The sequence below is a fragment of the Trematomus bernacchii genome, unplaced genomic scaffold (genome assembly GCF_902827165.1).
Source record: "Trematomus bernacchii unplaced genomic scaffold, fTreBer1.1, whole genome shotgun sequence".
In the NCBI taxonomy this organism is placed as follows: domain Eukaryota; kingdom Metazoa; phylum Chordata; class Actinopteri; order Perciformes; family Nototheniidae; genus Trematomus; species Trematomus bernacchii.
In genome coordinates, this window is record NW_022987727.1 from 14,232,056 (window position 1) to 14,258,598 (window position 26,543).

The 26,543-nt window shown below is 39.7% G+C and overlaps 1 protein-coding gene across 4 annotated transcripts in view; it reads left to right on the forward strand.

The window, feature by feature from the left end:
- Positions 1–26,543, forward strand: part of mib2 (mindbomb E3 ubiquitin protein ligase 2) — a 47,115-nt gene that overhangs the window by 15,887 nt on the left and 4,685 nt on the right. For 3 of the 4 annotated variants that reach the window (XM_034144824.1, XM_034144825.1, XM_034144822.1), the window contains exons 4-15: positions 5,005–5,111; positions 6,293–6,487; positions 7,237–7,379; positions 7,763–7,870; positions 7,989–8,093; positions 9,133–9,295; positions 9,845–9,978; positions 10,804–10,952; positions 11,439–11,595; positions 12,139–12,293; positions 21,881–22,007; positions 22,611–22,871. In XM_034144824.1, the coding sequence (XP_034000715.1) occupies positions 5,005–5,111; positions 6,293–6,487; positions 7,237–7,379; positions 7,763–7,870; positions 7,989–8,093; positions 9,133–9,295; positions 9,845–9,978; positions 10,804–10,952; positions 11,439–11,595; positions 12,139–12,293; positions 21,881–22,007; positions 22,611–22,871 (1,804 nt within the window). The remainder of the gene's footprint in view (positions 1–5,004; positions 5,112–6,292; positions 6,488–7,236; positions 7,380–7,762; positions 7,871–7,988; positions 8,094–9,132; positions 9,296–9,844; positions 9,979–10,803; positions 10,953–11,438; positions 11,596–12,138; positions 12,294–21,880; positions 22,008–22,610; positions 22,872–26,543) is intronic. The other variant, XM_034144823.1, reaches the window with a different exon arrangement.

Below are 26,543 nucleotides of genomic sequence, written 5' to 3' on the forward strand. Positions count from 1 at the left end.
ATGCTACATTTCTTAAATGGATAAAATACTAACATAATTGTTTTCACTAATCTAAAAGATATTGAGAAAATGGATCCTCTTTCGTTTGTCTGCAGCCCTTCTGAATGGATTGACGTCACTGATAACACACAGGGTCTGTCTCAGTTATTGCTGCCAGGGAGATTATTTTAATGGAATCTGAAACATGAATGGTATACTGAAGTCCATAAGACTGGGACTCATCTAAGGTCATTCAGACAGCCTGTGAATAAGATCTTCAAACACAACTATCTTCTGTATATCATTGTGTAATAATGACTTTTTTAGACAGTGCTTAGGATGTGGGTTTAGTGTGCATAATTGACCCCTCTTAATGTGAAAGTTCCTTCTTTGGTTAATGATACAGTAGTCTGTCCTTTCGACAGACTTCTTTATTTGCTGCATTTCCTCAATCATTGCTTTAACTTCTCCAATATGTGGCCTATTTGCAAATATACCCTGTGGAGGTGACATTAAATAACATTTCAGCTTTAAGAAAATATGAACTATTACACATTAGTGAACAGATTTGATTTACTGGGTGAAATTATTTTGAAACGAAAGACTTTGAATGAAATAGTCCTTACTGCAAATATATAGGAATACATTTATAATAGTTATTTGATTCTGGTTAAGCTAGATCTTAGTTTTCAAACTCAAAGGTTTAAAATTAAAGGACATCGTTTTCGGTAGTGATTAAAAAAAAAAAAACATGACTGTGAATTGTGCGGGACAACAAAAATAAATCGGGGCCCTATTCTGTATTTTGGGGTTTTCTCTTTCCTGTAGTTTGTTATAAAGCTTTTAGTGCATTTAAATAATCAGCAAAGGCGGAAATTCTCTTTAAAAAATAAAGTTCCCTCCAGAGGGCGTTTCTCTAACAATATAATTCACTGCTCATCATATTAACATGACATTTCCAATTCATACCACATGGTCTTTGCTGTGCTATCAAATACATATTTGAATAATCTCAGGGAAATTGAGTTGTGACTGTCCCCCTGCAGTGGGACGCAGCGTACATGTGGGAGAACATCACGTGAAAGTCACTTCTTTCCTGGTCTGATGAGTGAAATAGAGGAACACTTAAGAATATTTGGTGCTTAACACAAAGTGCCTCTTTATATCCAGACCACGCTGACCCATATTTCACTGACAGCATTTCAAAAGACTCATTTATAATCTGGTAGTCATGGGACACACTTGACATTGCCTTCGAAAGGCAAATTTAGCCTGGTTTCATAATGAGTGGGGCTCGTTGTTTCAGCAGTGATTTATTTGAGGAGACCGGGGTTTTGGCTCAGCATAGTGAAGAGGGACTCCTTTCATGTGGACCAAACATCTGCGAGGGGTTTAATGGCTTTAAAGCAGGGTGGATCTATTTGTAGTTTGTAGACATACTTTAGGCAGGAAGTTAGTCGGGGTCCTGAGGGCACAATGGGAAGTTGTCAACACTATAAACTGGTGCGACTTGCTTACACTCCATCACAAACATGTTGTGAGCCGGATGGACCGTGAGTGGGTGTCCCTTTGTAATCACAACAGATTTGACTGGATTAGCTTGTTGACATTCTCAGCTGCGGAGGATTAGCAAATTAACATTTTCAACTTCCTAGACAACATGCATTGGATAAAAGGTTTTGGATAGGAAGGTGTATTTATAGCAAAGCATTAAGCTGTGTATTAGTGTTACTTCATTTGACTCTGTTGTGTGTTGTATCTACACGGAGTAGAGCATTTTTATTACCATGAATGTTTAAGATATACGATTTAAATCGATGTAATGCTATAAATGTAGTGTAGGGCTGCATTAAAAAATTAGACATATTGATTAATATAATAATTACAAATATCTTTGATTATATATTAATCGTTAAAGTGCCAAATTAGCAAAACTAATGCTGTTTTGATTTTGTTCTGCTTTCGGATGTTTTATATACTATTTAAGTGAATATAATTTGGTTTTGGACTGACGTTACTGGATGTTTTAAGACTTTGAGCAACAGTATGGATATTTTTCATAATTGTATAGACCAAAAAGATGTATCTAGAAAATGATCTGCAGCCCCTATGACATGTCACGCTGTAAGTGGCTGTTCAGTGATCTCAATGGCTTAAAGGTTTCTTTATTTAGTTACTGAGTTTACACAACATTGAGACGTGTGTGGTTATGCTGAGAGTGCTCAGGGCAGCATATGCGTGTACCATATGTTTACGATGAGATGGTTGGTGTGCAGCTGGTTAATCGGCTCCACACAAACGCCACACAGAAAGTTCCAGGGTATATATCCGGTCAACTCAATTCCTAATCCTTTTCCCTTCTGATCAAGCTACACTGCACCACCTAAATAGAAGAGGTCAAGTGTAGTACTCACGTCCAACCCAACGCTTCTTATATCATCCCGAGTTTTCCAGCACTTTCTCTGGAATTTCTAAGCTTGTTTGCAATATATGAACGTTTAACTCTCGTTTTCACTCACACAACTGCTGTCCTCCTGAATGTTTTTTAAAACATTTCATTCTGTTGGTACGTGAAGCGTCGACTAAAGCACATTTGTTAGACATTAAACAATGAATACATGCTTAAAGTGTCCTGAAAGGGAACTTTATTCTGAAAAAAGACAATAATCCTTATAAGCTTTTTACATGGCTAATGAAAATGAATATTCCACTAATATTTACAGGCAGGTATGCATACCCCAATTTCCTACCTTTTCTATCAATTTAAAAGAAGCTATGTTTTTCCTTCCGATCAGAAATGTGGGCTATTCTTTTGGTTTGTGTCCAGCTCATAGAGCTGACCGTAAATGGGCAAGGGGCCACTTTTCACAAACTGCTGTAAAAACCGGGTGACATTTTTAACCACGGCCATCTGAATTTTAAGATGAAGCCGTCAACCATCATTCCACTCAAAGATGGTACCATTATAATAGCCTAACCAATTAATGTGAATTCTTTTTTTCTGTTCCCTCCCTTTTGATTTCAACAAATAAAGCTTAATTCTGTTTACTTCACTGCCTCTCAAAGGGTAAAAGTCACTTGTCTGACTGTTGACCCAGCCGTTATGTCAGAAAGTGGCAGGTCCTGATCCTGTCTGGGAGCACTGTTGACATTCAGCCAGGCAGGATTAGAAATCTTGATCCCTTCAAAGAGCTGCTGTCTTTTTCGGAGTAGCTGCACCAGAACACGTGTCAAACACTGAGGTCATCTGTCTGTTTACACCCCATTTACCACTGATATAATTCATCGATCCAGTCTTTGGAAAACTATTTTTCTCTTACTAAACAGCTCTTCATCTTTCATTATAGAAAGTACTACTCTTGGTATCTTTTAGAGTCAGTCCTTCATGTCTGAACTTAATCAGGAAATTGGCACAGGTTGCTACATTCACTCCTTGACCCTTAATACTACAAGTTCAGGAAGTCTGTTACTGGAACTAGTTGGCCTTATCACAGTTGTTCCATTTATCAACTAAAATCCTTGAAAAGGTCTTAAAACCCAGCAACAAAATTAATGCATTGAAGCAATGAAGGAAAATATGTATACTTATCAAATTAACCACTGTTTTTTTATATATCTCTATTTATATTTCTCATATGACTGCATCTACATGCGCTATACTTTGCCCAGTGGTGGCCTGCTCCCTGATGGATCTGCTGTCAAGGGATTAGGCTCAAAGCTCTGTTTACAGATACACTCTCGGCACCGACATGTCAAAGCCCAGTCCCATGCTAGGATTTACTTTTAGTTGGCTCTAAGAGTCAAACGTCCTTCTGTTTTCTGCCAAAGCACCCAGGAACCTTGAATGTTTTTCCATTGGCGGGGGATGAAGTTAGCCAAGGCTAACTTGATGCAATACCCCGGCAGACAGACATGTGGAAGCAGCAAAGCCTCTATCAGACTCCCTGAGGACGACAGCTCTGACAAGGCTCTTCTTCTTTTGATCACACTGGATATTATATGACTTTGAGTCTTTTCAAAAAGCTGTTTGCCTTAAATGGAAGCCGGGGTTTGATCTCGTCAAAGTATGGGAATAGGCAGCTCCTTTGCGCCAAGATCTGATCAAATCTTTACCATAAGGTATGTCAGATTTTGAGGAAATGACTTTGTCTTAGATTGCCTGAATCTTTAATGGAAATGTAGGCTGTTAGTCAGGGTGTCGGCAGCTATGCATTGGTTTCCTATATGTTTATTTTGAGTTGAGCTTTTGACAGACGGGAAATCCCATTGGAAGAAATACTTTGTCTTAACTACTAGGTATTAGGTCAGGTATTTCCTGCTTATCTCTTGACCACTTGTGGAAGAACTGTGCCTCAATAAACAAAATTCAGCAAAGTAATGAGAAGTTGGACGTTAGGCAGAGGACACACACATGATAGGGGGATCACATGAGACAGGTTGCACTGTGCTAATAAGAGGAGAAAAAAGGCTGATTCACGTTTAACAAAACTTTAAAAAAAAGGTTTAGTTGGTTTCAAACATTTAGGATAATAATTAAACAAATGAAAGATAAACTTTAAATTGGATTTATGATTGATAGACTACATTTATTCTTAAAACCTTTTTAAAAAATCGTAGAATCTGAGTCCTTAATACTGACAAATGAATTATGAGGTAAATGCATTCACATAGAAATACTGTGATACTGCTTTTTCTTTGCTATTTCATGTTGTGTTGGTCTTTTTATTATTCAAATATTTTTATTGAGAAGAAGCATACAAGTGTAAGCAGTAGTATATATTCTTTGGGGTGGAAATCATGCTTCCCTTTTTCCAACATAGAAGACAAACATAACAGCCTGCAAGAAATAATAAGGAAGAAAAAACATAGCATGACAGGAATAGCATGATTAATGCCATACCTAATCATTGTGTTGGTCTTTTTAATATGGATTGTGTGACAAGGGTTTTCATATAAAGTCTCAACATTGTCTTTGATGGTCTGTCGAGCAGTTTGATCAGCTGTGTCTCCGTGCTCTTATCGCAGAGTGTGCTTGGCACAGAGGCAGAACCTCCCACGGATCATCCTCAAAGGAATCTTCCAGGGGGTCAAAGTGGTTCGTGGACCTGACTGGGACTGGGGCAACCAAGACGGTGAGTGGTGTTTGTGGGGGGGAAATGTTCTTAACCACCAGCTCTGTCCTGCTAACTCAGCAGGCCCCCCTACCTTCTCGAGCATGGAGCTGTATACCTCTTCAAAGTGTTTCTCCATCCACAGCCTATAATAACATCCCAACCTCACGTCTCATTAACCCGCACTATGTCCTGTTACTTTGTGTCTGCGTGCATTTATATTGCCTGTGACTCATCTGAGTCTGCTCCACAGATGTGCCTGTCTGAGTGTCCTTGTTTCTGTAACATGTATCTTCTTTGTTTCTCTTTTTCCTGTGTAGTGGCATAAACTGAGAAGCCCATTCACTTAAAACACAGTCTACCCTGCAAGTGTTGAGAAAGTAGAGAATAGAGATTGCGCATTCCTGGCTTTTAAGAATGTCTGCAGTCTACACTGTTGCCATTTTGAGACAGCCTGTTCTGCCTGATGTTTAAAATAGTTTTAATATTAAAGCGCTCTTCCACATTAGTGAGCTAAATTCCAGCCTTTGTATGTTCCCTTTAGGGAAATAAGGAATGCTACTACAGTATTTCTTCATCTTTCCCGGGTTGGGTTCATCTTTGTTTCTGAGAATAGCAACGCTTTTCTTTTTCTGGGCAAGAGCGAATGAGTCAAAATGTCCTTTTGGTGTCTTTGAAATCATTGCCCTGGGGTTTGGTGAAGTCACTCATCAGGCTTAAACTGTGCGTGCGCTCTGAGCATGCTCAGAAACCCCCAGCATGTAGTCTTACGGGTCACTGGTTTAGCTGGTGTTGTGGTTAGGAACTTTAATGGCTTGAAAAAGGGTTTTCTTGCATTGTTAAACCTGATGTAAAAATATTTAGGTTGATCCCTTAATTTTGACTTGATGCTATTGAAAATTGGAAGTGAGTGACACTTGTCAGCTTATGTCTCTACAGGGGAGCTGTTTCTCCCACACCTCTGTGTCTGTCTTCTCATTGTCTCATATGTCTACATTGAGCTTGTTGTCATTTTACACTGAATAATTTCATGTTTTCTCTCCTGATCCAAACACATTAACTTCACTCTCTGTCTCTGCATCTAATCATTTTTCCTTCTTTAAAGAGCCAATGTATTTTCACTGCCTTAATCTTTGCTTTTCTCCCAACAATGATACATTATTGTTTCTTGCACATTTGTCTGTGTATGTATGCGTGTGTAGGCGGGGAGGGTAAGGTTGGGAAGGTAGTGGACATTCGCGGCTGGGACACGGAGTCCGGTCGCAGCGTGGCCAGCGTCACCTGGTCTAATGGCACCACCAATGTCTACCGAATGGGCCACAAAGGAAAAGTGGACCTCAAATACGTGTCTGATGGTCAAGGAGGATTCTATTACAAAGAACACCTACCAAGGCTCGGTAAGAACAACAGATTCATGTTTCAAAAATATGATTTTAAGTCATTAATGACTCAGTTTTATAAGGGATAACACCGGATAGTTAGGAGTATATTGGACATATATCGGCTTCATGAACAATCTGATTCTTGTGCGTCATGTCATTTCTCAAGTTTGGACCACACAAGATCGTGGTTAAGTCCAAAATTCAACATTTATTGAAAAAATAAATCAATAAACACGACATGTTTTTATCTCTCTTGAAATATTATTTTTCAATCCATATTTGTTGCTGTTTAGCGTTAACAAAAACGGTTCACTGTGGTCAAAGAGAATGCAACTATACAGTATAAAAGAATCAGTCTAGATTCACAATTAAAAATATATAATTGTTCTTAATCCATATTTTTTATAGGGAAATGCATCATAAAAAAGCTAACAGACAGGTTAAGAAGTTAACCTTAATTGACAAAAAAATCATTAAGTCCATCCCTACTTCCAACTGATAAGTGCAGTTCAGCCCTCCATTTAATATTCAACCCTAACATAATTTCTCTGTACTGTAGGTATACAGAAAAACATTCTAAGTGACAACCTGTTTGCCCTATTTTCTTCTAATTATTTGACGTATTTTTGCTTGACATTTGTAAACATTACAACAATATGATGGAATGGAACAATTATAAACATGCTACCTTCAAACCGAAACTTTTGTTAATGTCGGCTTTGTAAAACCCTTGTAACTCTTTATAACAACGCCTGTCCATCCAGGAGAGCACGCAGAGCTGCAACGCCAGGAGAGCGCTGAAGGCCACTCCTTCAAGCAGGGCGACAAGGTCAAATGTCTCCTGGAGATGGAAATCCTACGACAGATGCAGGAGGGCCATGGAGGGTGGAACCCCAAAATGGCAGAGGTATTAAAGTCTTCCCTTCTGCCAGAGAGAGAAATCACACAAACATATTAACAAAAGAGAGCTTAACATAGCTCCCTGAGGAGTTCCTCTATAATGAAAAGTACAACATGAACTTCCCCTATTTTTTCCAACATGCTTCAATGAACTCTTTGTACTTCACCAAAAATATTTCTACAAATATTCCCTCAAACAATCATAACACACGTGCCTCTCAAGCCTGGTATACAGAATATTTATATAAGTGTCTCAGATGGACATTGGCGTGCAACAGAGTGAAAGGAAACGGAGCGTCCAACTTTCAAATCACAGCTGCTAAAGGGAACATTAAGGTCACGGGCGTGCACAGAGACACCCTGGGTGAAACGGCCTATTTGTGTTTGCAGTACATTTGCCGGATCGGGACTATTCACAGAATTACTGACAGAGGCGATGTCAGAGTCCAGTACAGCAACAACATCCGCTGGACTTTCCATCCTGGGGCCCTCACCAAGGTATAGTTACAGATATGAGGATCTCACATGCTTCAGAACTTCAGTTTAATTAGACTTTATCTGGATTATAAATATGTTGGTAGTTTGGTAACAATTTCTCCATCTTTCTTTCCACTAGGTGAACACTTTTGGAGTTGGCGAACTAGTAAAAGTATTGGAGGACATCGACAGTGTGAAGAGACTACAGGCTGGCCATGGAGAGTGGACAGACAGCATGGCTCCTGTATGCTCATTTAGCCTCATTATAGATGATAGCCTGATAACACTAACGCCGCATGGTGTTTCAGCGTTAGTTATACTGTAAAGGCTGAATTCATGCTCTCCTGGGGCAGAGGTGTGGACTTGAGGCACATGACTGTGACAAGAGTGTGACTGAATCTTTAGACTGAGGTCATGATTACTTTATAGCTGACTTTACAAAATAAAAATAACTACTTTTAACTCGATTGTAAGTAGAATAATAGGAAAGATAACAGAGCAGGAGAGGGGAAAACATGCTTGAATGTAATACATTTAAAGATGGAGAAATATACAAATGCACAAGCAACAAAACTTGAGTAATCTCTGAAATGTTATAGTCATACATTTGAAGAATATATAACAAATTAGAACAACAATTTTATTTTTGATGATGCTTATCTCTTTTGATATTACCATAATTTGTTGTTGTCCTAAAATGACCCTTATATGTTGTACTTTCACACCAATGACTCATGCCCTAATTTGGACTTAAGTCTTTTGACTTGGAATGGCCCCAGCAATGATTCATTATTTACTATATTTATGTAATTTTCTAACTGCTACTAGGAGATAGACACTCAACCTGAAAATCATTAACATGTAAATTAAATTAGATGGTTACTTGTTTAGGACATGAAATTAAACAACATTTTATTAAAGTTTTGACCTGGCACTTTGGACGTGCATGTCTGGATGTGCAACTTGACTTTCATAACTAAGACGTATCACTTGCAATAAAAGGACTTTGTCCCACCTCAGTATTCTGATATATTTATGTTACCCCTTGTCTGTGTGCATGATGTTAAATGTGCCAAAGTAAAGCCTTCATTTGGCTCCCTAAGAATTAAAAGTGAACTACTTCCCAAAAAGCGTGTGAACATCTGGAAGTAATCAAATTTAAAGATGCTTCTGTGAATTCAGCCTGGTTATTTGTCAACCTTCTCCATTGTCATCTACTATTCTACTCTTTCTTTCTCACCCACCCATACCACATCCACCTTACTCACTGTTTTTGTCCCTAGGTGCTCGGCCAGGCCGGGAAGGTGTTGAAAGTATATGCGGATGGTGACCTTCGGGTGGCGTTCGGAGGCCAGACGTGGACCTTCAACCCAGCGTGCCTCACAGGCCAGACGGTGGAAGTGGACGCCAACCTCATGACGGCCGAGAACCCCAACGAATCTGGAAGTAAGGCCTCTGCCGGGACGAGGGGGCTCATCTCTAACACTCCAGCTCCGGCTTTACCTTCTGCGGGCATTTTCTCATTCTCCCCTGTCCTCATTCCAGCTGCATGCTTTCACATTCAGGCTGTGGAAATGGTCATGGCCATTCCCTGTCCATCTGTTTTTCAGCAGTGTGTTTATGGGCTGTCATTTTTTGAAGTGTTCTTCTCTCTTGCATGTCATGATACTGCATGTTGACAGCGAGAGGCTTTGGCAGCACGTCATGACTAAATCAGCTCTGTGCATGTGTTCACCTCAGCGGGTGGGAGCTTGGCAACAGTGCCGTGTGTGTGTGTGGTCAGATTGGGGGCATTTTGACTCATTCCTGTGGTTTTGAATTGAGCTCATCTAACCTGTCTGTCTGCTATTTTAGCCCTCTGGAAGACTTTTCGACACAATTTTTATAATGTTGTTTTAGCTGATTTAACTTTATTAATCCTTTTGTCTCTCTTGTTTATCCCCCTTCTTTCACAACATCTCCCCCCTCCCTTCACCTGCCTATGTCTCTGTGCAGGTACAGTCATATCGGTGTTGGAGAAGCTGCTCTCTCAGTCCACGGAGCAGGACAATCCCAGCCGGCTGGTCATCGAGGCAGCGCACGGCAGTGCCAACAAAGTGCGGGAGTTGGTGCAGAAATATCCCGACAAGGTTAGTGCACCCCTACTCCTCTCTGCTGCAGTCCACTGCCCGTTCCAAGAGCTCTTTCTACCGGGACACCAAGACTGGGGGCGGGGAATTTAAGGGCCAGAGTGACATAACAGCTCTCATAACAGACAAACTCTAATGTATCTTTAAAGTATTGACTCTTTGACGTTGTAACGTCACTGAAAGAATCTGCAACTCCTCTCACAAATAAAGTTGTATTTGTTATGTATTATTATTATTATTATTATGTAATTTACTCTATTTATACATTTAATCTACAGAGAGAAATAAGGACACTATGGCTATTTAGGATTGCTAAATCAAGATTAAAATTATATGTTAGCCCTGTAAAAAAGACTTTCAGTACAAGTTAGTCACTGAAATAAAGGATTTATTTTAAATTTAGACGGGTGGTAATATAATAGTAGGAGTTGGCGATAATGTTCTTCGACCAAAAATATATATTTTTTATAATAAGAAAATTAAAGTGTTGCTTTCGTGAATCAACCATATTCATTTTCAAACTTACACTATTATTTAACTGACAAATTGCTATGACCTACAGTTGGTTTAAAATGTTTTACAACACGCTTATAATTGCCTTTACATATGACTTGTATAGTATAATCTCAGATGATTTTTTTTTTTATTCATTTGTGAGAAAAGTAATTACTTTTATGTTTAAGACTATATTTCTACCTGCTGATGACTGCACTACTTATTGAGATTATGTATTGAGTGTATGACCAACGTGTTGATGTTCACCTCTTAATGTCCAAGCTGTCACCGCCTCTCATGAGTCTTGCTCCACCTTTGTGTTGCCGTCAGGTGGATATAAAGAACCAGGGCAAGACTGCACTGCAGGTGGCTGCTCACCAAGGACACATGGAGGTGGTGAAGGCCCTGCTGCAGGCCAACAGCTCCATCGAGGTTAAGGATGAAGACGGAGACACAGCATTGCACTACACTGCCTTTGGGTAAGGACACACACAGTTTTCTTGCACACGTTTGAGTTCGTACAAAGGTTCTCCTTGTGTCTTAAAGAAGACTTGCAGACTGACAGATTTACAGTAGAGCTGTCTGTGTCTTTTCTTGTAATGTGATAATCCATTCACAGAAGTGACCGCATTAAAGTGTTGCCTAATCAGTCAGCTGTGTCTTATCCTCTCCTCACATTACCATATACTCGTGAAGTCAGCATTTTCTAAATCTCTTCAGGAATTAACACTTGCAGCAGTGGTGCACCATGCAAACAAAATGGCAGTTCTTAAAAGGGATATTACTGTCACTTAGTATGCAACCCTTGAGCTTTGTCCAGGATTTCAGAATAGGCATTTGAGATTTCAAATACTGGTTTGAATGAATTTGAATAGAGAACTGTTTGGAAATATTGAATCACAATAAATATATAACAGTGATGATTAATCTGCATCTTTTCCTATTTATTCTTCATCTCCGTTTAGTAACCAGGCAGATATCACCCGGCTGCTGTTGAGCAAGGGGGCAAATGTCAACCTCCTGAACAACTCCATGTGCACGGCCCTCCACATAGCCGTCAACAAGGGCTTCACGGACGTGGTGCGAGTGCTGACCGAACACTCTGCTGATGTCAATCTCCAGGTGAGAGGCCCTGACATGCTTCTGATTGGCCTTTCATTACTATTTTTCGCAATACTGAACAAATACTAGTGAAGATTTAAGTGTTTGATTCTTATTTTTCCACTCCTTGCATATTATTTATCTACATTAATTGGCATCTGTTGATTCTGTCATTAAAAAGTTACAAACCTTGAATATTCACTCAAGCATTGTAGTGTCTTAGTAGGGCATTTTCCAGACGGTCTCACATGCCTGCAACCATACCCCGAATTCACTAACAGCTTATTTTTTCTGCTTGAGTACTGTGTCTGCTCATCTAAACACATGGAGTGAAAGCCTAGAGGTTTTTTGTTTGTACTCTACATAATTAGAATGAACTGCAGCATCCATTACACTCTTAATTGTCTAGATTTCAGCCATTTCATTTTAAACAGTAATTTAAATGTTGCTGTGTCATGTCTCAGCATGACTAACAAATAGGCCCGGATATCTCGTACTGGCTTAATGTGTGAAAGTCTCTCTTACTAGGCCACTTTAAAAACCAACTGTTTCTCCCCCAATCAGGATTCATATGGGGACACACCTCTCCATGACGCCATCGCTAAAGATTTCCGCAATATCATTGAGATCCTGGTCTTGGTGCCCAACATTGACTTCACACAGCAGAACCATCGAGGCTTCAACCTGCTGCACCACGCTGCCCTCAAAGGAAACAAACTGTGAGTAGAGCATACTGTATGTCCAATGGCCTGAATCTCGAGAGCAAAAGTACCTGTACTAGCCCGTGCGTTTAGGCCGATCTAGTCTCAGTGAAATGAATGAAGAGGGAAAATAAGCGCAACACCCCATTAATTAACATAGGGGGCTATAAAAGGGGTCGTACTGGGTAGTTGATTTAGCTAAAAAAAAAAAAGAATATGCTGTACAGACATCTCTTTCTCACTCAATGAGAAAAAGTATTTTTGGGCCCATAAGTTGTAGTACCACCATTTGGCCACTAAATGTTGCATCAACGTCTGCAGACTTCCTGGGAGCTTGTCACCCAGGTGCCTAACATATAATAGGAAGTGACCAATGAAATCTATTGTTAAAAAAGATGTATCAAATTTTAATGAGAAGGTTATTATTTATATTTTTATTAGGGCTGTCAGTCGATTAAAATATTTAATCGCGATTAATCGCATGATGTCCATAGTTAATCGCAAATTAATCGCACATTTTTTATCTGTTCTAAATGAGGAATATTTTTCAAGTTTTTAATACTCTTATCAACATGAGTGGACAAATATGCTTTATGCAAATGGGACCTCTCTCTCTCTCTTACACTCTCTCCCAACCCTGTCTACTTCTTTGCACTGAGCCAGTTGCTCAAACAGACAAGCCTGTTTAAAGTTGTCGGCGAAATGCCGCTCCTCTGTCTTCATAACAGTCAAAGCATGAGACTGAAGTTCCCACCTAGGGTCAAAATAATGCGCTGTGATGTGCAGTCGACACGTTGGATGCGATCCGAATTATCTCGCACAGTCCCTCGTCCTCCACAATGTTAATTGTCCTGCAAGCTGTAGCCACTGCCACCCATTTAGCTATCGCTGTCGAAAGCTTGCTGCTCGTAGACGCCGTGTCCAGGCGTCTCCCCGGCAAACTTTCAAGCGTGGTCTGCCGCAAGCGAGCGGCAGGAGCGGGGCTGTCAGCATCAGCTGTGTGCTTGGCTTGCTGTTTAAAACACCTTTTCTTTTAACTTGACAGCCCTAATTTTTATATTAAGTCACTTCAATTAAGTGGAGATCTTCTTGGGGTCATTATCTAGCAGGATTAGTGCATTTATAGTACTTTCGTAATTACTACATTTTGTGGTTTTCCCATGGCAATTTTTTTATTTTTATTATTGCACATTTGTAAGCACCATTTATAAAAAAGGTATTTTTACATTCTTAGCTATTGAATTACAGCCAAATAAATACTTTGAAGATGTCTTTTCACTCTTCTAATGAGCGATAGTTAATTGTATTGCGTGTTTACACCAGACCTGCATTTGTGGCCTTGCTTTTGCTTTTTCCCAGTGGCCAATCGCATCATTTCAGCGAAAACACCCTTACAGTAGGTCCAAAAAACATTTCCCCCATTGAACACATAAAGAGATATTTGTTTAGTTTAGTTTTTCTAGAAGTCTTGGTGGTTTGAAGGCATATATTTGGCGTTTGTTCAAATGAGGACTCAAAGGTCAACTCTCAACAAATATCCATTACAGATAGAGAGCTCATCTCGCACACAGCTTCTGCTGCTGTCAGCAGGCTGGCTGCCAACTTCAGGGGAAAAAATGCACAAAATATTTACTTTTGCATCCTGGTTCCCTGCTGATGGACTTGTTCTTCCACATTTAGTGCAGGTATTTTCCATCAATGCAGGAACAGGGACTCAAATGTCAAATAAAAAAAGGTAAAACCAGCGAAGACCTACTTGTGAAAGCTTTTCATGACTTGTTGGGAGGTTGTTTGTTGAAGCACTTTTGAAGAGGGAGAAGGAAAACACATTTATTTTGGGGGAAAATATCAAACAAAAAATCCTTTCGGAAATTGCTTACTGAAATGAAGACCCCTCAGTGACACTAACAGGGATCTGATGAAGTTTCAGCTCAGCCATTTTCCACAACACTGAGGTGAACACCAAGGCTGGCTCACTGACACCTGGATGTTTCAAAGGCTCCGTTGTCTTCTGACTGTGTTGGTTTCGCCTGGTAAACACTAGAGGTGCTTAATCACAATCTGTGCCTTGATGCCGCACTGAGCAGACAGGCAGAAACACAACTCAAGGTTCTCACAATGATAAGGTTTCCTCCCCAAACACAACTCTCTGTCCCACATTCCCCGAATAGCCTGGAAATGTAGAGAGAACAAACTAAAAGTGATGGATCCTTTTGGACTCCATTGGACTCTTTTGTTTACTTCCATAACATAGTGACATCACTATTTAACACTAGTGCTTCTATTGGCTAGCGCTCAAACACATTGTATGTGAAAGGCTAAGGGGCGGGACATATCTAAACGGGTGACAACAGAGCCGGCCAGCTAACCAATCAGAGCAGACTGGGCTCTGGTTTCAGACAGAGGGTGAAAAGAGGTGACCTTTTTGAACATGAAAGCATGTAAACATGTCTCAGTAGAGGCACAACATACAAATAGAACCTGAAAATGAGCACAATAGGACCCTTTAACAAACCTAAATGTTATGTATTGGCCTAAACATGTTATATAATTCCACATTTTTTGCAATTTTTCAAACCAGCATCAGCAGTTGTGCACTTTGCACTTGGATATGCTATTTAAAGACTGTCTGCACTATGCAATGACCTGCATTGATTATATTATATATGTGTATTGTTTTATTCAGCATCATTGAATCATTACAGAAAAATGCTTTGAAAACGACCGTAAAAAAAATATGTATGCATTTTTTTCGAGAGGACATTTTATCTGAGTTATTTCCACTGCAGTCAAGGTCTTGAAACCAAAAAGGGTAATGAAGGTAATTCTGTTAAAATCATAAAAATAGAGTGACTATTTAGGGATGATATTTTTCTCAGTGCACACATTTCGCCTGACCGTGGTGAGGTTCCTGCTTCTTTGCTCCAGGGCATTTACGACCTCAAATGAACTTTCCTTCCAAAATTATAACAAAGCCATGTAATGGAAAATTGTCCCTGGCTCTTTTTAAAGAGGTGCCATGAAGGAAAAGGAAGCCGGAATGAAAATAACACACAGTCATCACCATAAACCCTCTCCCTGAAGCAATGCCACTTCATTTAGGGTTTCAATTAGAGATTTTTAAAATGTGTTTTATGTAATTTTCAGGCTGTGAGTAGATTACTATAGCTTTGCTCCTATGGTCATTTGCCTGCGGACTTCTACTTTTTCCACTCTGTAAGGTACTAAACCAGTGAATAATGACCATAAGTCAATCCACTTTTACTGCAAAGGAAAGCTTTATTCCGCCCTCCAAACTTCTCCTAGCAGTGACCCACATTTGCAGAATTGTACACAACTTGAAAAAGATCCTACAAAAAAAACGTTTTACTTAAGTAAAAGTAGCAATACTTAATTTGTAAAAGTACTCCGTTACAAGTGAAGGTCCTGCCTTCAAAATCTTAGTAAAAGTATAAAAGTATCAGCATCAGAATATACTTAAAGTACTTGTAAACCCATTTAAGGCCCATTTCAGAATTATATTAAATTAGTGGATTATGATCAGTGGTTGAAAAAGTATTCAGATCCTTTACTTAAGCAAAAGTAGCAATACATTAATGCAATACATACAGTCTTACGTAAAAGTACTAATTCTGCGGAAAAATTGCCTTAATATGTGATATATTATTAAATATATGACATTATCTGATATATTCATATTGTTGCATTAAGAAGCATTTTACTGTTGTAGATGAGCAACATTTTCTTTCACAAATTATCAATGTTAAGAACTTTTTGCGATATATTGTATAATTGTACTTTTTTGTACCTTAAACAGTTAGTACAAGTGTTTAATTCTTAAAGATGCATTATGTTACAAGTTAATCAATTATTTGAATACAAAACCTTAACCTGAAAAGTCACTAAAGCTTAATAAATAATACAGTGATTATTCAACGTAGTGGAGTAAAATTATATTATGTATTAAGTACAGTACTTGAGTATATGTACTTTGTTACTTTCCATATGGACAAAAGCCAACTGAGCAGGGTGGAATAAAGACAGCGGACAAGCGATAAATGTAAAGAGAGAGAGGAGAGAAGGACGGTAGTGGGGGCCGCAGTAGACGAGTCATTTAATAAATGTCCGATCTGTTCTGGCAAGTGTCATATGTGGGAGTTCAGGCTGCACTCCCCAGCATTTATTTAGCTTGACATCAGCCGCTGCGCCAGAAGCAGAGACACAGGATTCACAGTGTTCAGGACTGGCTTTGGTTCACCGGTTCCTTCATATATCACCGGCAGGACTACAGTACATTTATACAGCACAGGTGCTGCGCGTCTGTTGTCTGTATGTCCTAGTTTGTTCTGTCTTGAAAACAAATTGTATTGGATTTTGGGAAGGAATTGGGTTAAAGCTAAACACCTCATTGCTTTTATGTTGTATTTACATTAGACCAATCTTTGTCGAGTCAGTTATAGTTTTACTTGTTGTGCTTTTTTATTCTTCCACTGTTTTTTCCAATGTACACTTTTTACCTCTGCCTTATATTTTTCCCTTAGTTAGTCTATTGATGATTTCTTTACTGTCCTTCGCTTTGTACGTAAAGATCATCCTCAAAATGTAGGAGTGTATTTGTTCGATGCACCATTGTTTAAACTTCCTGCGAGCAGCTGTTGTTTTTTTGTGACAGATAGATGAGAATGTTTATTGGCGTATTATTTATTTATTGTGCGGAAATGGAAAAAGAGGGCTAGAGGCCATGTTCACAAACGGTGCCTGGGAAAGAAAAGAAACAAGGCAAGCAGCCAGATTTCCTCTGGACTTTAGTTTGACAGAACAGGCAAAGGATAGTTAAGATACTGAATATACCGTTTTCTTTTTTTTTTTTTAAAGAAGTGGCTTGGATTTCTCCCTTTTTCCTGGTAGCTGGTTTTCTTTCACCAGATCCCTTTTAGTTTCCCACCAGTTTCATTCACTCTGCCTTTCTGTGCTTACTCAATGCGTTTTGACAGTCCAACGTAAACTGTCTGACACACGACAGATAGATTTCACAGCATACTCACTCGTTTAGCAAATTATACACAACATCAAAAGCTTTTCTTTTTCACTTAAATCGTGCCTTTGAGAGTCAGAACAGTAACTCTTCATGGTACATTTCTTCTTCCTTCTTTTATCAAGCTTTGATCTGGAGGCAATTGGCAAAATGATACATGATACAAACTCCCAAAAATATCCAAATGATGCCTCCAGAAGAAAAAAAAGTCCCTAGATGCCCTCTGGCTGATTTGTGTGAAGTCATGTTAGTAAAAGAACTGCCCCAAAATGTCAGCCTTAATATGAATATTAATGAGTTTTTGGGATTAATGCAGAAAGACAAGGTGTAGTGGACACAAAGGGGACACAGGTCTGTGTTTGTCAAGGGTGTGCTCTTTAGCTAATGAAGAAATGATATTTCCCTCCATCAATACCTTCACCACACACACATACACACACCCACGGAGCTGCATTGCAGGTGCAAATGACCTCTAACATAATGTCTCCCCAACAGCTTTCATGCTTAGTAATACACCCAGAGGAGATGCCCACCATCATGCAATAGAGCAGCCTTTACCCTCCCTGTCCTCAGTATTGTATTTTAAATGTGTCTGCATTCTGCTGCTAATGAGCCTGTGAACACTGTCATTTTATGGTTATCACAATTAAAGCTGCAATATAAGTGCCCCGTTTTTTAAACTGATTCAAAAATAACTGCATTTATCAGGTTCCCTGTATTTATACAATGTAATATAGAAACGATAGCTCTGAATAGATGCATCATTTAAGACATTGATATACAACTGCCATTAAGTTAATGATTGTGTTATTAAGTGTTTATGCTTATAAAAGTTATGTGCAGAAACGATTTGTTATGTCCCAAATAACAGTTTTGTTATGGCTATAAAAAGCGTTCTTTTTTTACATCCAAAGCTTCTTTTGATGTTTCAAATGAAGGTTATTGTGGTTATAGTCAGAACTATAATGTATGGTGCTGTAAGATTGAAACACTAATAGATATGGGTTGAAACAGAATAATTCTTAAGATAAAAACAAGTTGGGATTTGTTTCTATACATTTTGACTTTGATTTTTTGGGAAGTGTTTTGTAACAATCCTAGTCAACCACCACTGGCATCTAATTCTACAGATGGTCCAATACTAATAATATTACTGTACCCTAATGTATTACTGTAACAGAATAACCAGGTTTAAAAGAACAAAGAAGAATCTGCACAGAATTCAAATGTTGATTTAGTATTTATAATCATAGTTATTAATTAAGCTTTAAGGTGGAGTGACTTTTTTTACTTTAAATAAGAGGTATAGTAGGTAGGACTAGGGATGCCAGCGATTATTCGATTATTCGATTATTCGTTACAGTCTCCATAATCGAATATTATTTTTAAAAATCGATTTTATTAATATATTTTTTTATTAATATTTATGTTTTTGGTTTCAACCAAAATATAGACTAATGCTAATAATAGTAATAGTATTAATAATTGTAAATGACCATTGATCACACCACCAGTTTGTTTTACTGTAAACTTGGAGGAAGCCAGCAGCGCAGAGTGCTGCAGCCTGGTACACACCGACCCCGCCCCTCCCCTCTCCGTCGTGGAAGGAGGCGGTTTCCTTGAGTTTATGGCAAACGTGGAACCAGATTACAGGGTCCCGGGCCGTACTCTTATCAACTGTCTCAAAGGTGTCGATAACCACCGACGGGTGGACGGCACTCACAACTGAATCCTATGTTACCATAACCTGACATTATATCGATAGTGAATGGGAGATGAAGAGTGCGGTTAATTTAGCTGAGAGGCTCCGCAGTGCTCTGTGCCCTCGGAAAGGGTTTTTTCGGCGGCAGGACTAATCCTTAACCGGCTGCGCTCTCGCCTACACCCATACATACACACATAAAGTAGGCTATTTATTTAATTTATTTCAATGATGCTATTATTAATACTGTTAATACTGAAGAGCCCTTTTGTACCATGTACACGTTCCAGTAAAAGAAAACAACGGAATACCATTTGTCAGTGTTTTTTTTTCCTCCTCCCCGGGGGGGGGGGGCGATTAATCGATTAATATTCGCCAGGGCTGTCCGATCTTCGATTTTGGTCATGGTCAGTTTCTGGCATCCCTAGGTAGGACATTGTCATAGTTACAGTTACAAAATTGTGCATAACAATTACTAAGAAGAGAGCCTTTTAAAATAACATTACATAATGAGAAGTTCTCAGGAAAATTCACATACAAGGTAAACAATTTGACTGAATATCTTAAATACTCTTGTATCATTTGCATGGAAAGTGTTTGCTTTTTCTATGGCTGGATTTGCTATTAAGAAGCTTGGATTGTATTATTGCTCTCAGTGATAAGTTATTTGTTACTCATTGGGTATGAATTGCTTTGATGTTGTGCAAGCCAGTTACCGAGCAATGCCTTTACATTGTTTAGTTTTCTACATCACTAAGAGGTAAGTAAGTAGCTGTTCATGTTAATCTGGGAGTAGTGAGCATCCCTTGTGTTCTGTCCAACCGTCTGTAACAAAAACCGACACCAGCGTCATCTTTTGACATCAGCATCACCAGTGTTTCAAAACAGTGAGCCCAACAATCCATAGAGAGGTTGGGTCACATCGCTCCGAAGCCTCCGTGGTGGCATGCCAGCTTCCTAGGTGCTCACTGAGCCTGTCAGCTTCAATTTCACACGTCATAAAGCAGGCCCAGCTTCAGAGCAGAGGACCACAGTGCTGCCCGGCCTCACACTGCAGCATCAGCCCGCTGCAGGAAACACAAGACAAGCTGCAATCACTTCATCAAATATCGTCATCCCTCCTCAGTTTAAAGAGAACAGACTGCTATCTGACCAAACTAAATGAGCACCAAAGCATGTTTAACATTTTCCACATTAAGAGATTTAATCGTTTAATGTGTGTTGGCTGGGAAGTTGTATTTTGTTGTTTAACACAGTGGTTGAATACTGGATATGATGATGGCAGGCTCAAAGGATAACAGTGATGTGCTATTTAAAGTGTAAAGCATGTGTAACTCTTGGGGTAGGGGGGGGTTAGTTGTGCATCAGGAGATCAGTTGGCTAAGTGAGAAGAGGCTGCCTGTTGTGCCTTAGTGTTCTCCTGTTAGATCGGCTTGTTAACACTTTGGCCCCGGCTCCACGGGAACCCATACGGCAAAACGCATCGGAGTAACGCAAACGCAACCGCAAAAAACCTTCCGCCCACACGCAATATACACCGGATTGTGTCAAGCTCCATGAGACGGCTCCGTTTACATCCAACCTGCTCCAAAAGCTGCAGTACATATGCCGAACCTGTAGTGGCGCTGTAACTTCCTCCACAAAAGCAGCAACTTCCTCCACAAAAGCAGCGAAGAAGAATGGTTGTCATGGCTGCACTTCTGTTTATTCTCCTTGGTGGGGGCCGACGGAACCGGGCAGAGTTTTTCGCCGGTCAACGTGTGTTAAAGTTTAAATCTTCCGGACAAAATTATAAAAGTGCCGGTCAAAGGTCTTCATTGTTATTTATTGAGCTTTAAAACAAATGAATAACGACGATATAATGATATATAATCATAAAATACACGGAGCCTGTCTCTTTTTCCTCTCTTCTGACAGCGTCAGTGTCTGTCTCATGCAGCAGCTGATCCAGTAATGAGTGACCCGACAGTAAAAATAAACATATTTATAACTAGTTTAGGTAGTTTGAGAGGTAATTAAAATAGCTAAGGGTGATGATCTGACTTGAAGTGTGTGTTTTGCTCCCGCTGCATCACAGCGGGAGGAGCTGCGTGTCTCCGTCCTGTCAGATTAGACTTCACTCGCGTTTATGTCCATATCGAGATCAAGATAAATAATCTGAATTCAGTGTACAGTGTACTTTTGCGGGGGTAAGCAGCAGAGGCGGGGAGAGGCGGGGCTATTGCGTCGTCATTATCAGAAACGGATGACCGTATAGGCGACTCCACGGCCCCGTTGGACCCCCCAGAGCGCTCCGTTCCCAGATCTATCCACCTTTGGACCCGTTGTCGTTTGCGGGGTCTGTTTCTACGTTTCTGTTACGGCGTCGTCGAGCTTAAAGGGCTATACGCATGAGAAATATGCGGATTCAACCCGTTTTCGTCCCCGTGGAGCCTAGGCCTTTAACAACAGCTGCGTCTCTGTCCCAGATCGTGTCAAGTACACCGCGACACAGAATGATGTGAGATATTCACATACAGTCTGCAGTGTGTTCTCCACTATAATGGATCTATGCTCGTGCTTTGCTTAAATTGCAAAAAATTAAAACTTTTCATCAAGGACTTTTTCTTGAAATCATACCTCAGTTACTCAAATTAATCCACAGACCTTGTGAGCACTTTCATATATTTCAGAACCCTTTTTTTATTCTCCTTGGCACTCTTTCTGGTGAGAGCAACATTCAGCAATATTTTTAAATTAGATGGTCCAGTAAAAAGCACTGTGGTTGGCAACTATCACAGATATAAATGTTCTTTATTTAAGCTATGAGCCTTGAGGAGTGTTGTGCACTCTCCTTAATGAGTGTTGTTTTTGTTGTCCCGGTTGCAGGGCCACAGAGAAGATCCTGGGCAGGGCGCGGCAGCTGGTGGACGTCAAGAAGGAGGACGGCTTCTCCGCGCTGCATCTGGCCGCACTCAACAACCACCGCGACGTCGCCGAGATCCTCGTCAAGGAGGTGAGCTGCAGCAGAGTCCTCTTTAATCTAATTGGATACTTTGCTTAACTGTGATCTTATTTGTTTTTTAAGGACAATTAACACAAACTAAGAGAATTTAAAGGTCACGACTTTTACGTTTCATTAAGATCAACTCGTCTCAGAGGCTTTAAGAGCAAATACTGGAAAGAGACTGAGAACGATGGTGTGATGAAGGGGAAAAGGAAGTGATGAAGGGCAGAGTCAAGAGGGCCCAAAAAAAGAGGACATTTTTAATGCATATCATACTAAACTTATTTTCTTAGAAATTATGAAGTAAATGAAATAATATTATTTGAATGTGTCATAAATAGAAAAGTATGATTTGCTTAAAAAATGTTCTAAATATATATTAGTATATTAAGTCATAACAATTAAATATTATAGTATGTTATAAAAATATAATAGTTTAATATGTGATAAATATATAAAGTATACTATGTCATTGAAATGTGATAGTATTTGATGTAATTTCAATATAATAGTACAATATGGCGGTACAATTTGTACCCACCATTATTTTCAACCTTTCCAATTTAAATAAAAAAGATGATATACATATTTCCTCTCCTGTCTCTTCCACAGGGACGCTGCGACATCAACATCCGTAATAACCGGAACCAGACGGCGCTGCAGCTGGCGGTGACGCAGGGCCACACGGACCTGGTGCAGCTGCTGGTGTCCGAGGGCGCTGACGTCAACATGGAGGACGAGGACGGAGACACGGCCATGCACGTCGCCCTGCTCCGCCCGCAGCTGGCCAGCGTGATGCTCAGCCCCCCCGTGGGGACCAGCAGCACCGAGGAGCCCAGCGAGGGGTGCTCCTCCACATCGCTCTACTGCAGGGTGAGAACCACTCTTTGTTTTATGTAACTAATGTTTTATTATTTATTTCTATATGAGCAACTAGATGTATGTATCTTTGGTCTAGCTGGTTTAGGGGAAAACTGTTGTTAAAATGTCAAACTGGCAGTTTTACATCATATTACTGAAAATACAGTATTTATACAAGAAATGATATATAAACCTAAAAAAACGTAGCATTTACAATTGACTATTCGTCGCCCAAACTTGCTGATGATATATCTGTCTACATTTACAGACCATAGCAAATAGTATTCATTTGATCTATTCAAACCTTAACTGACGTTATTCTGTTTGAGTGATGCTTCACCTTTGAACTCTAGGTATTGTTGGGACAGAATGAGCTGAAAAGAGACGACACAACTTTCAAAAGACCTGAAGGTTACACATACTTGAGACTGTTGAGGATCTAACTACAAACTGCATAGGTGGTTACTAAAGAGCACAACAAATCAAACACTAAAGGAGTATGTGAACATTAAAAGAGAAGTAAATATAGACTGAATGAAGGATAAACAGACACTAAAAAGCGGGTAGATTAGGATAAGAGGTAGAAAAAAGGATTAATGCACTTTAGAGACTAAAAGGAGCGTAAATAAAAGACTTAAGGGTTAAGAGCTGACCTTATATTGAAGGAGAGAGGGAATAGTAAACAAAAACAGAGGGAAGGAATGTAAAGGTGTTTAGTAATTGTGTGCAGGGTCAATTTAGGATAAAGGAGTTAGTCGGCTTTAGCAGGTACATGTAAACAGAGGATGAATGTGTAAGAGAAGTCAGGTAGGATTTCTCAAAGGTCTGGGTTAACTGAGGACAGAGGACATTGTTTAATTATGTAAACAACGCAAGAGAGAGGGGTTAACTGAGGAGAACGTCATTAAATAAAAGTGGTATTAGTATATAAGACAAAAGAGTTTGCTTTGTACTGCTTTGTTTTCTGGAGAAAAACCAACACAATTATTTTTTATATCCACAAGAATTTAAGCTATAAGGTCACGACTTTTACGATTCATTAAGATTACCTCGTCTCAGAGGCTTTAAGAGCAAAAACTGGCAAGAGACTGAGAACGATGGCGTGATGAAGGGGAAAAGGAAGTGATGAAGGGCAGACAGTCAAGAGGGCCCACTTAGTGTTGCAATGTAGATTTGGCAAAGACAAGCTCTCGACAATACATTTAAATTTAGAAATACTGTGTACACACACCATGTCAGTCTCTCCCCCAGAGGATGTCTTGAACTTTGATATGAACACACTTAATTAATTTGAGCATCCCATGCATCACAACTGCAGTCAACAACTAACTAGTATTGGCAGCGTTAATATTTATTAAGGCAAGCAAGCATAATGAATCATAAATGCAGCTAAACAAGCTCTAAATGAAAATAAGGTATGCATGTGATTATTAATTGGAGTTTAGTAACATTAACCTGGATTGAATAGATGTTTGCCTCTTGGGTTCAGCAGAACAAACTGTAAACACAACACTGACACACGATCGCCTTATAAAATCCCTATGGTGAATAATATCAGGTTATTAAGCTGCTTTAAATGCTTTACTTTTTTCAACAAACGTGTCTGATTGCTTTTTGGTGCTGAGCAGGTCCCATACAGTGGGTACATCTCAGGATGTGAGTCATAAAACCAAGACAAGAGGCTGAAAGCCACTCAAATTCTGTGTCAAGCTAAAGTTAGGTCATTTTTTTTGTTAATCATAACCAATTGGATATTTACATTTGAACCGGGATTATTGCCAAAAGTAAGACATGTAGCAAGAAAAAGGTAATGGTACGATTTACAAATGAACACCTTGTTTATGTTTTCTGAAGCTTAAATGCAACCACCAGAGGCCTGTACTACGAATCCAGTTCAACATACCCTGGATATGTTTGAGTTAGCCGGTTTACCTAATCCAAAACAAACGCGCTCTCGCTAAGCGGTCCTACGACGCTGGTTATCAACTCGGTAACTCAAGCCAGGGTTTCTCTCTCCGGCTGAGTGCGCGTTCACATGAAAGGGGCGGGGCTAGCAACATTTGACCAATCACAAACATGGAGAAGCGTACTGACAGCTCAGCGTCATACTTGCTGAATGAAAAGTGAACTATAATATTAGACATATGAAGAAGTTAAACTTTAAACATCCATGACTTAAACACTTTATCCAGGATCAAAGCCACATAGCTGCACCTGCAAGGTGAATACAGCTGGTAAAAGAAAAAGTGTTTGAATGCGTACATTAACAGGTTTATGAAATCACTGCCCCGTCCAAGACACGAGTGGATCTGACTTTAATTACATTTGACTCGAGTGTTTCGTCAACTTAATGTGTTGCTTAAAATAATACTTCTGCATACAGTATGTGACACTGTGAGTGTTGCACGGCCAGATACGGCTCAAGAAGCTGACTCAAATAAGGAAATATATGATACATTATGATGTGATATGATATGAATGATAATGGGACACATCGACGTCTGCACTCACAGTGCCGCGGACTGTACGTAATGTTACTCTGATGCGGTTACTTATGTTGTGGCAGATATTTAAGTAAGCTTTCTTAACGCTAATGTTATAATAGTCAGATTGCTCTGAAGATGGGAGGGGATATTCTATTCATTTTCACGTTCACACAGTCAGTTGATTTTGGCCGGCCGTCTTTCCTGCAACGGCAGTTTTTCTGTATTTCCTTTCTCCTGTAATATGACTTGATCGCTTTAAACTCCGCACACGGAGCTCTGATTGGTCAGCAGGCGGTGCTTTCACTGAGTTGATCTCTTATCCTGGAACCAAACCTGCTCCCGAGGAGGTTAGCCGTTCAGCATTAGTTACCATGGAGATCTAGCCCGCTAAGAAGTGAACCAGCGTCGTAGGACCGGAAACCCAGAGTTTTCCCTGAAGTTAGCTCGCTAAGCGAAAATCCGGCTTCGTAGTACAGGCCTCAGGAGAAAAAAGCTAGTGTTAAGCTATCCACATGACTCTTTGTCAACACCACTTTGCCAAAGGTATATTTTCTGTTATAGAAGGTTCAAATCTCTTAAACTTTCAACTAAAACACTTTTTTTTTTAAACCCATTGACCAGTAGTGCAGAAATGCTCACTGGATTTCAGGGTTGAGGAGTCTCTCCTGCAGCATTTTACAGAGGCACCTCTCACAAAGTACATAACATTTTGACTGATGACAGTCTAAACTCTAATATCCTACCACCGCTTTAATTTCCTTCATGCTTGTCAGAGAGTTTACAATAACTCATTAAATATTCCTCATTAAGATACCTTGGCTCCATGCGTTTCATACATCATTGTGGTTGATATCATTGATCCAATAAAGGACGTCCTTTGCTGTTGACATGACCGCAAACACTGCAGCTGTACTCAACATCCTGGGCATCTGCCAAAACAACACACACACACTGAATGCTCACACCCACACGCCCATGAAGGTGGCTAGACTGAAGTGCCCGGCCAATGTTGGTCACTGTCAGCAGATGAATTATTGGGGAATTAGTTTTTCCGTGCTGATTAGATTTAGGTTTATGGTTCGGCCTTAGCTGGCCTGTGCTGGTTTACTACAACTTCCCTTTTGTTGCTCACTAACAGCTGTGTCCTTGACTTAGTTCTCAAAGTATTCTTCTACCATGTACAGTTATTTTCAGCCTT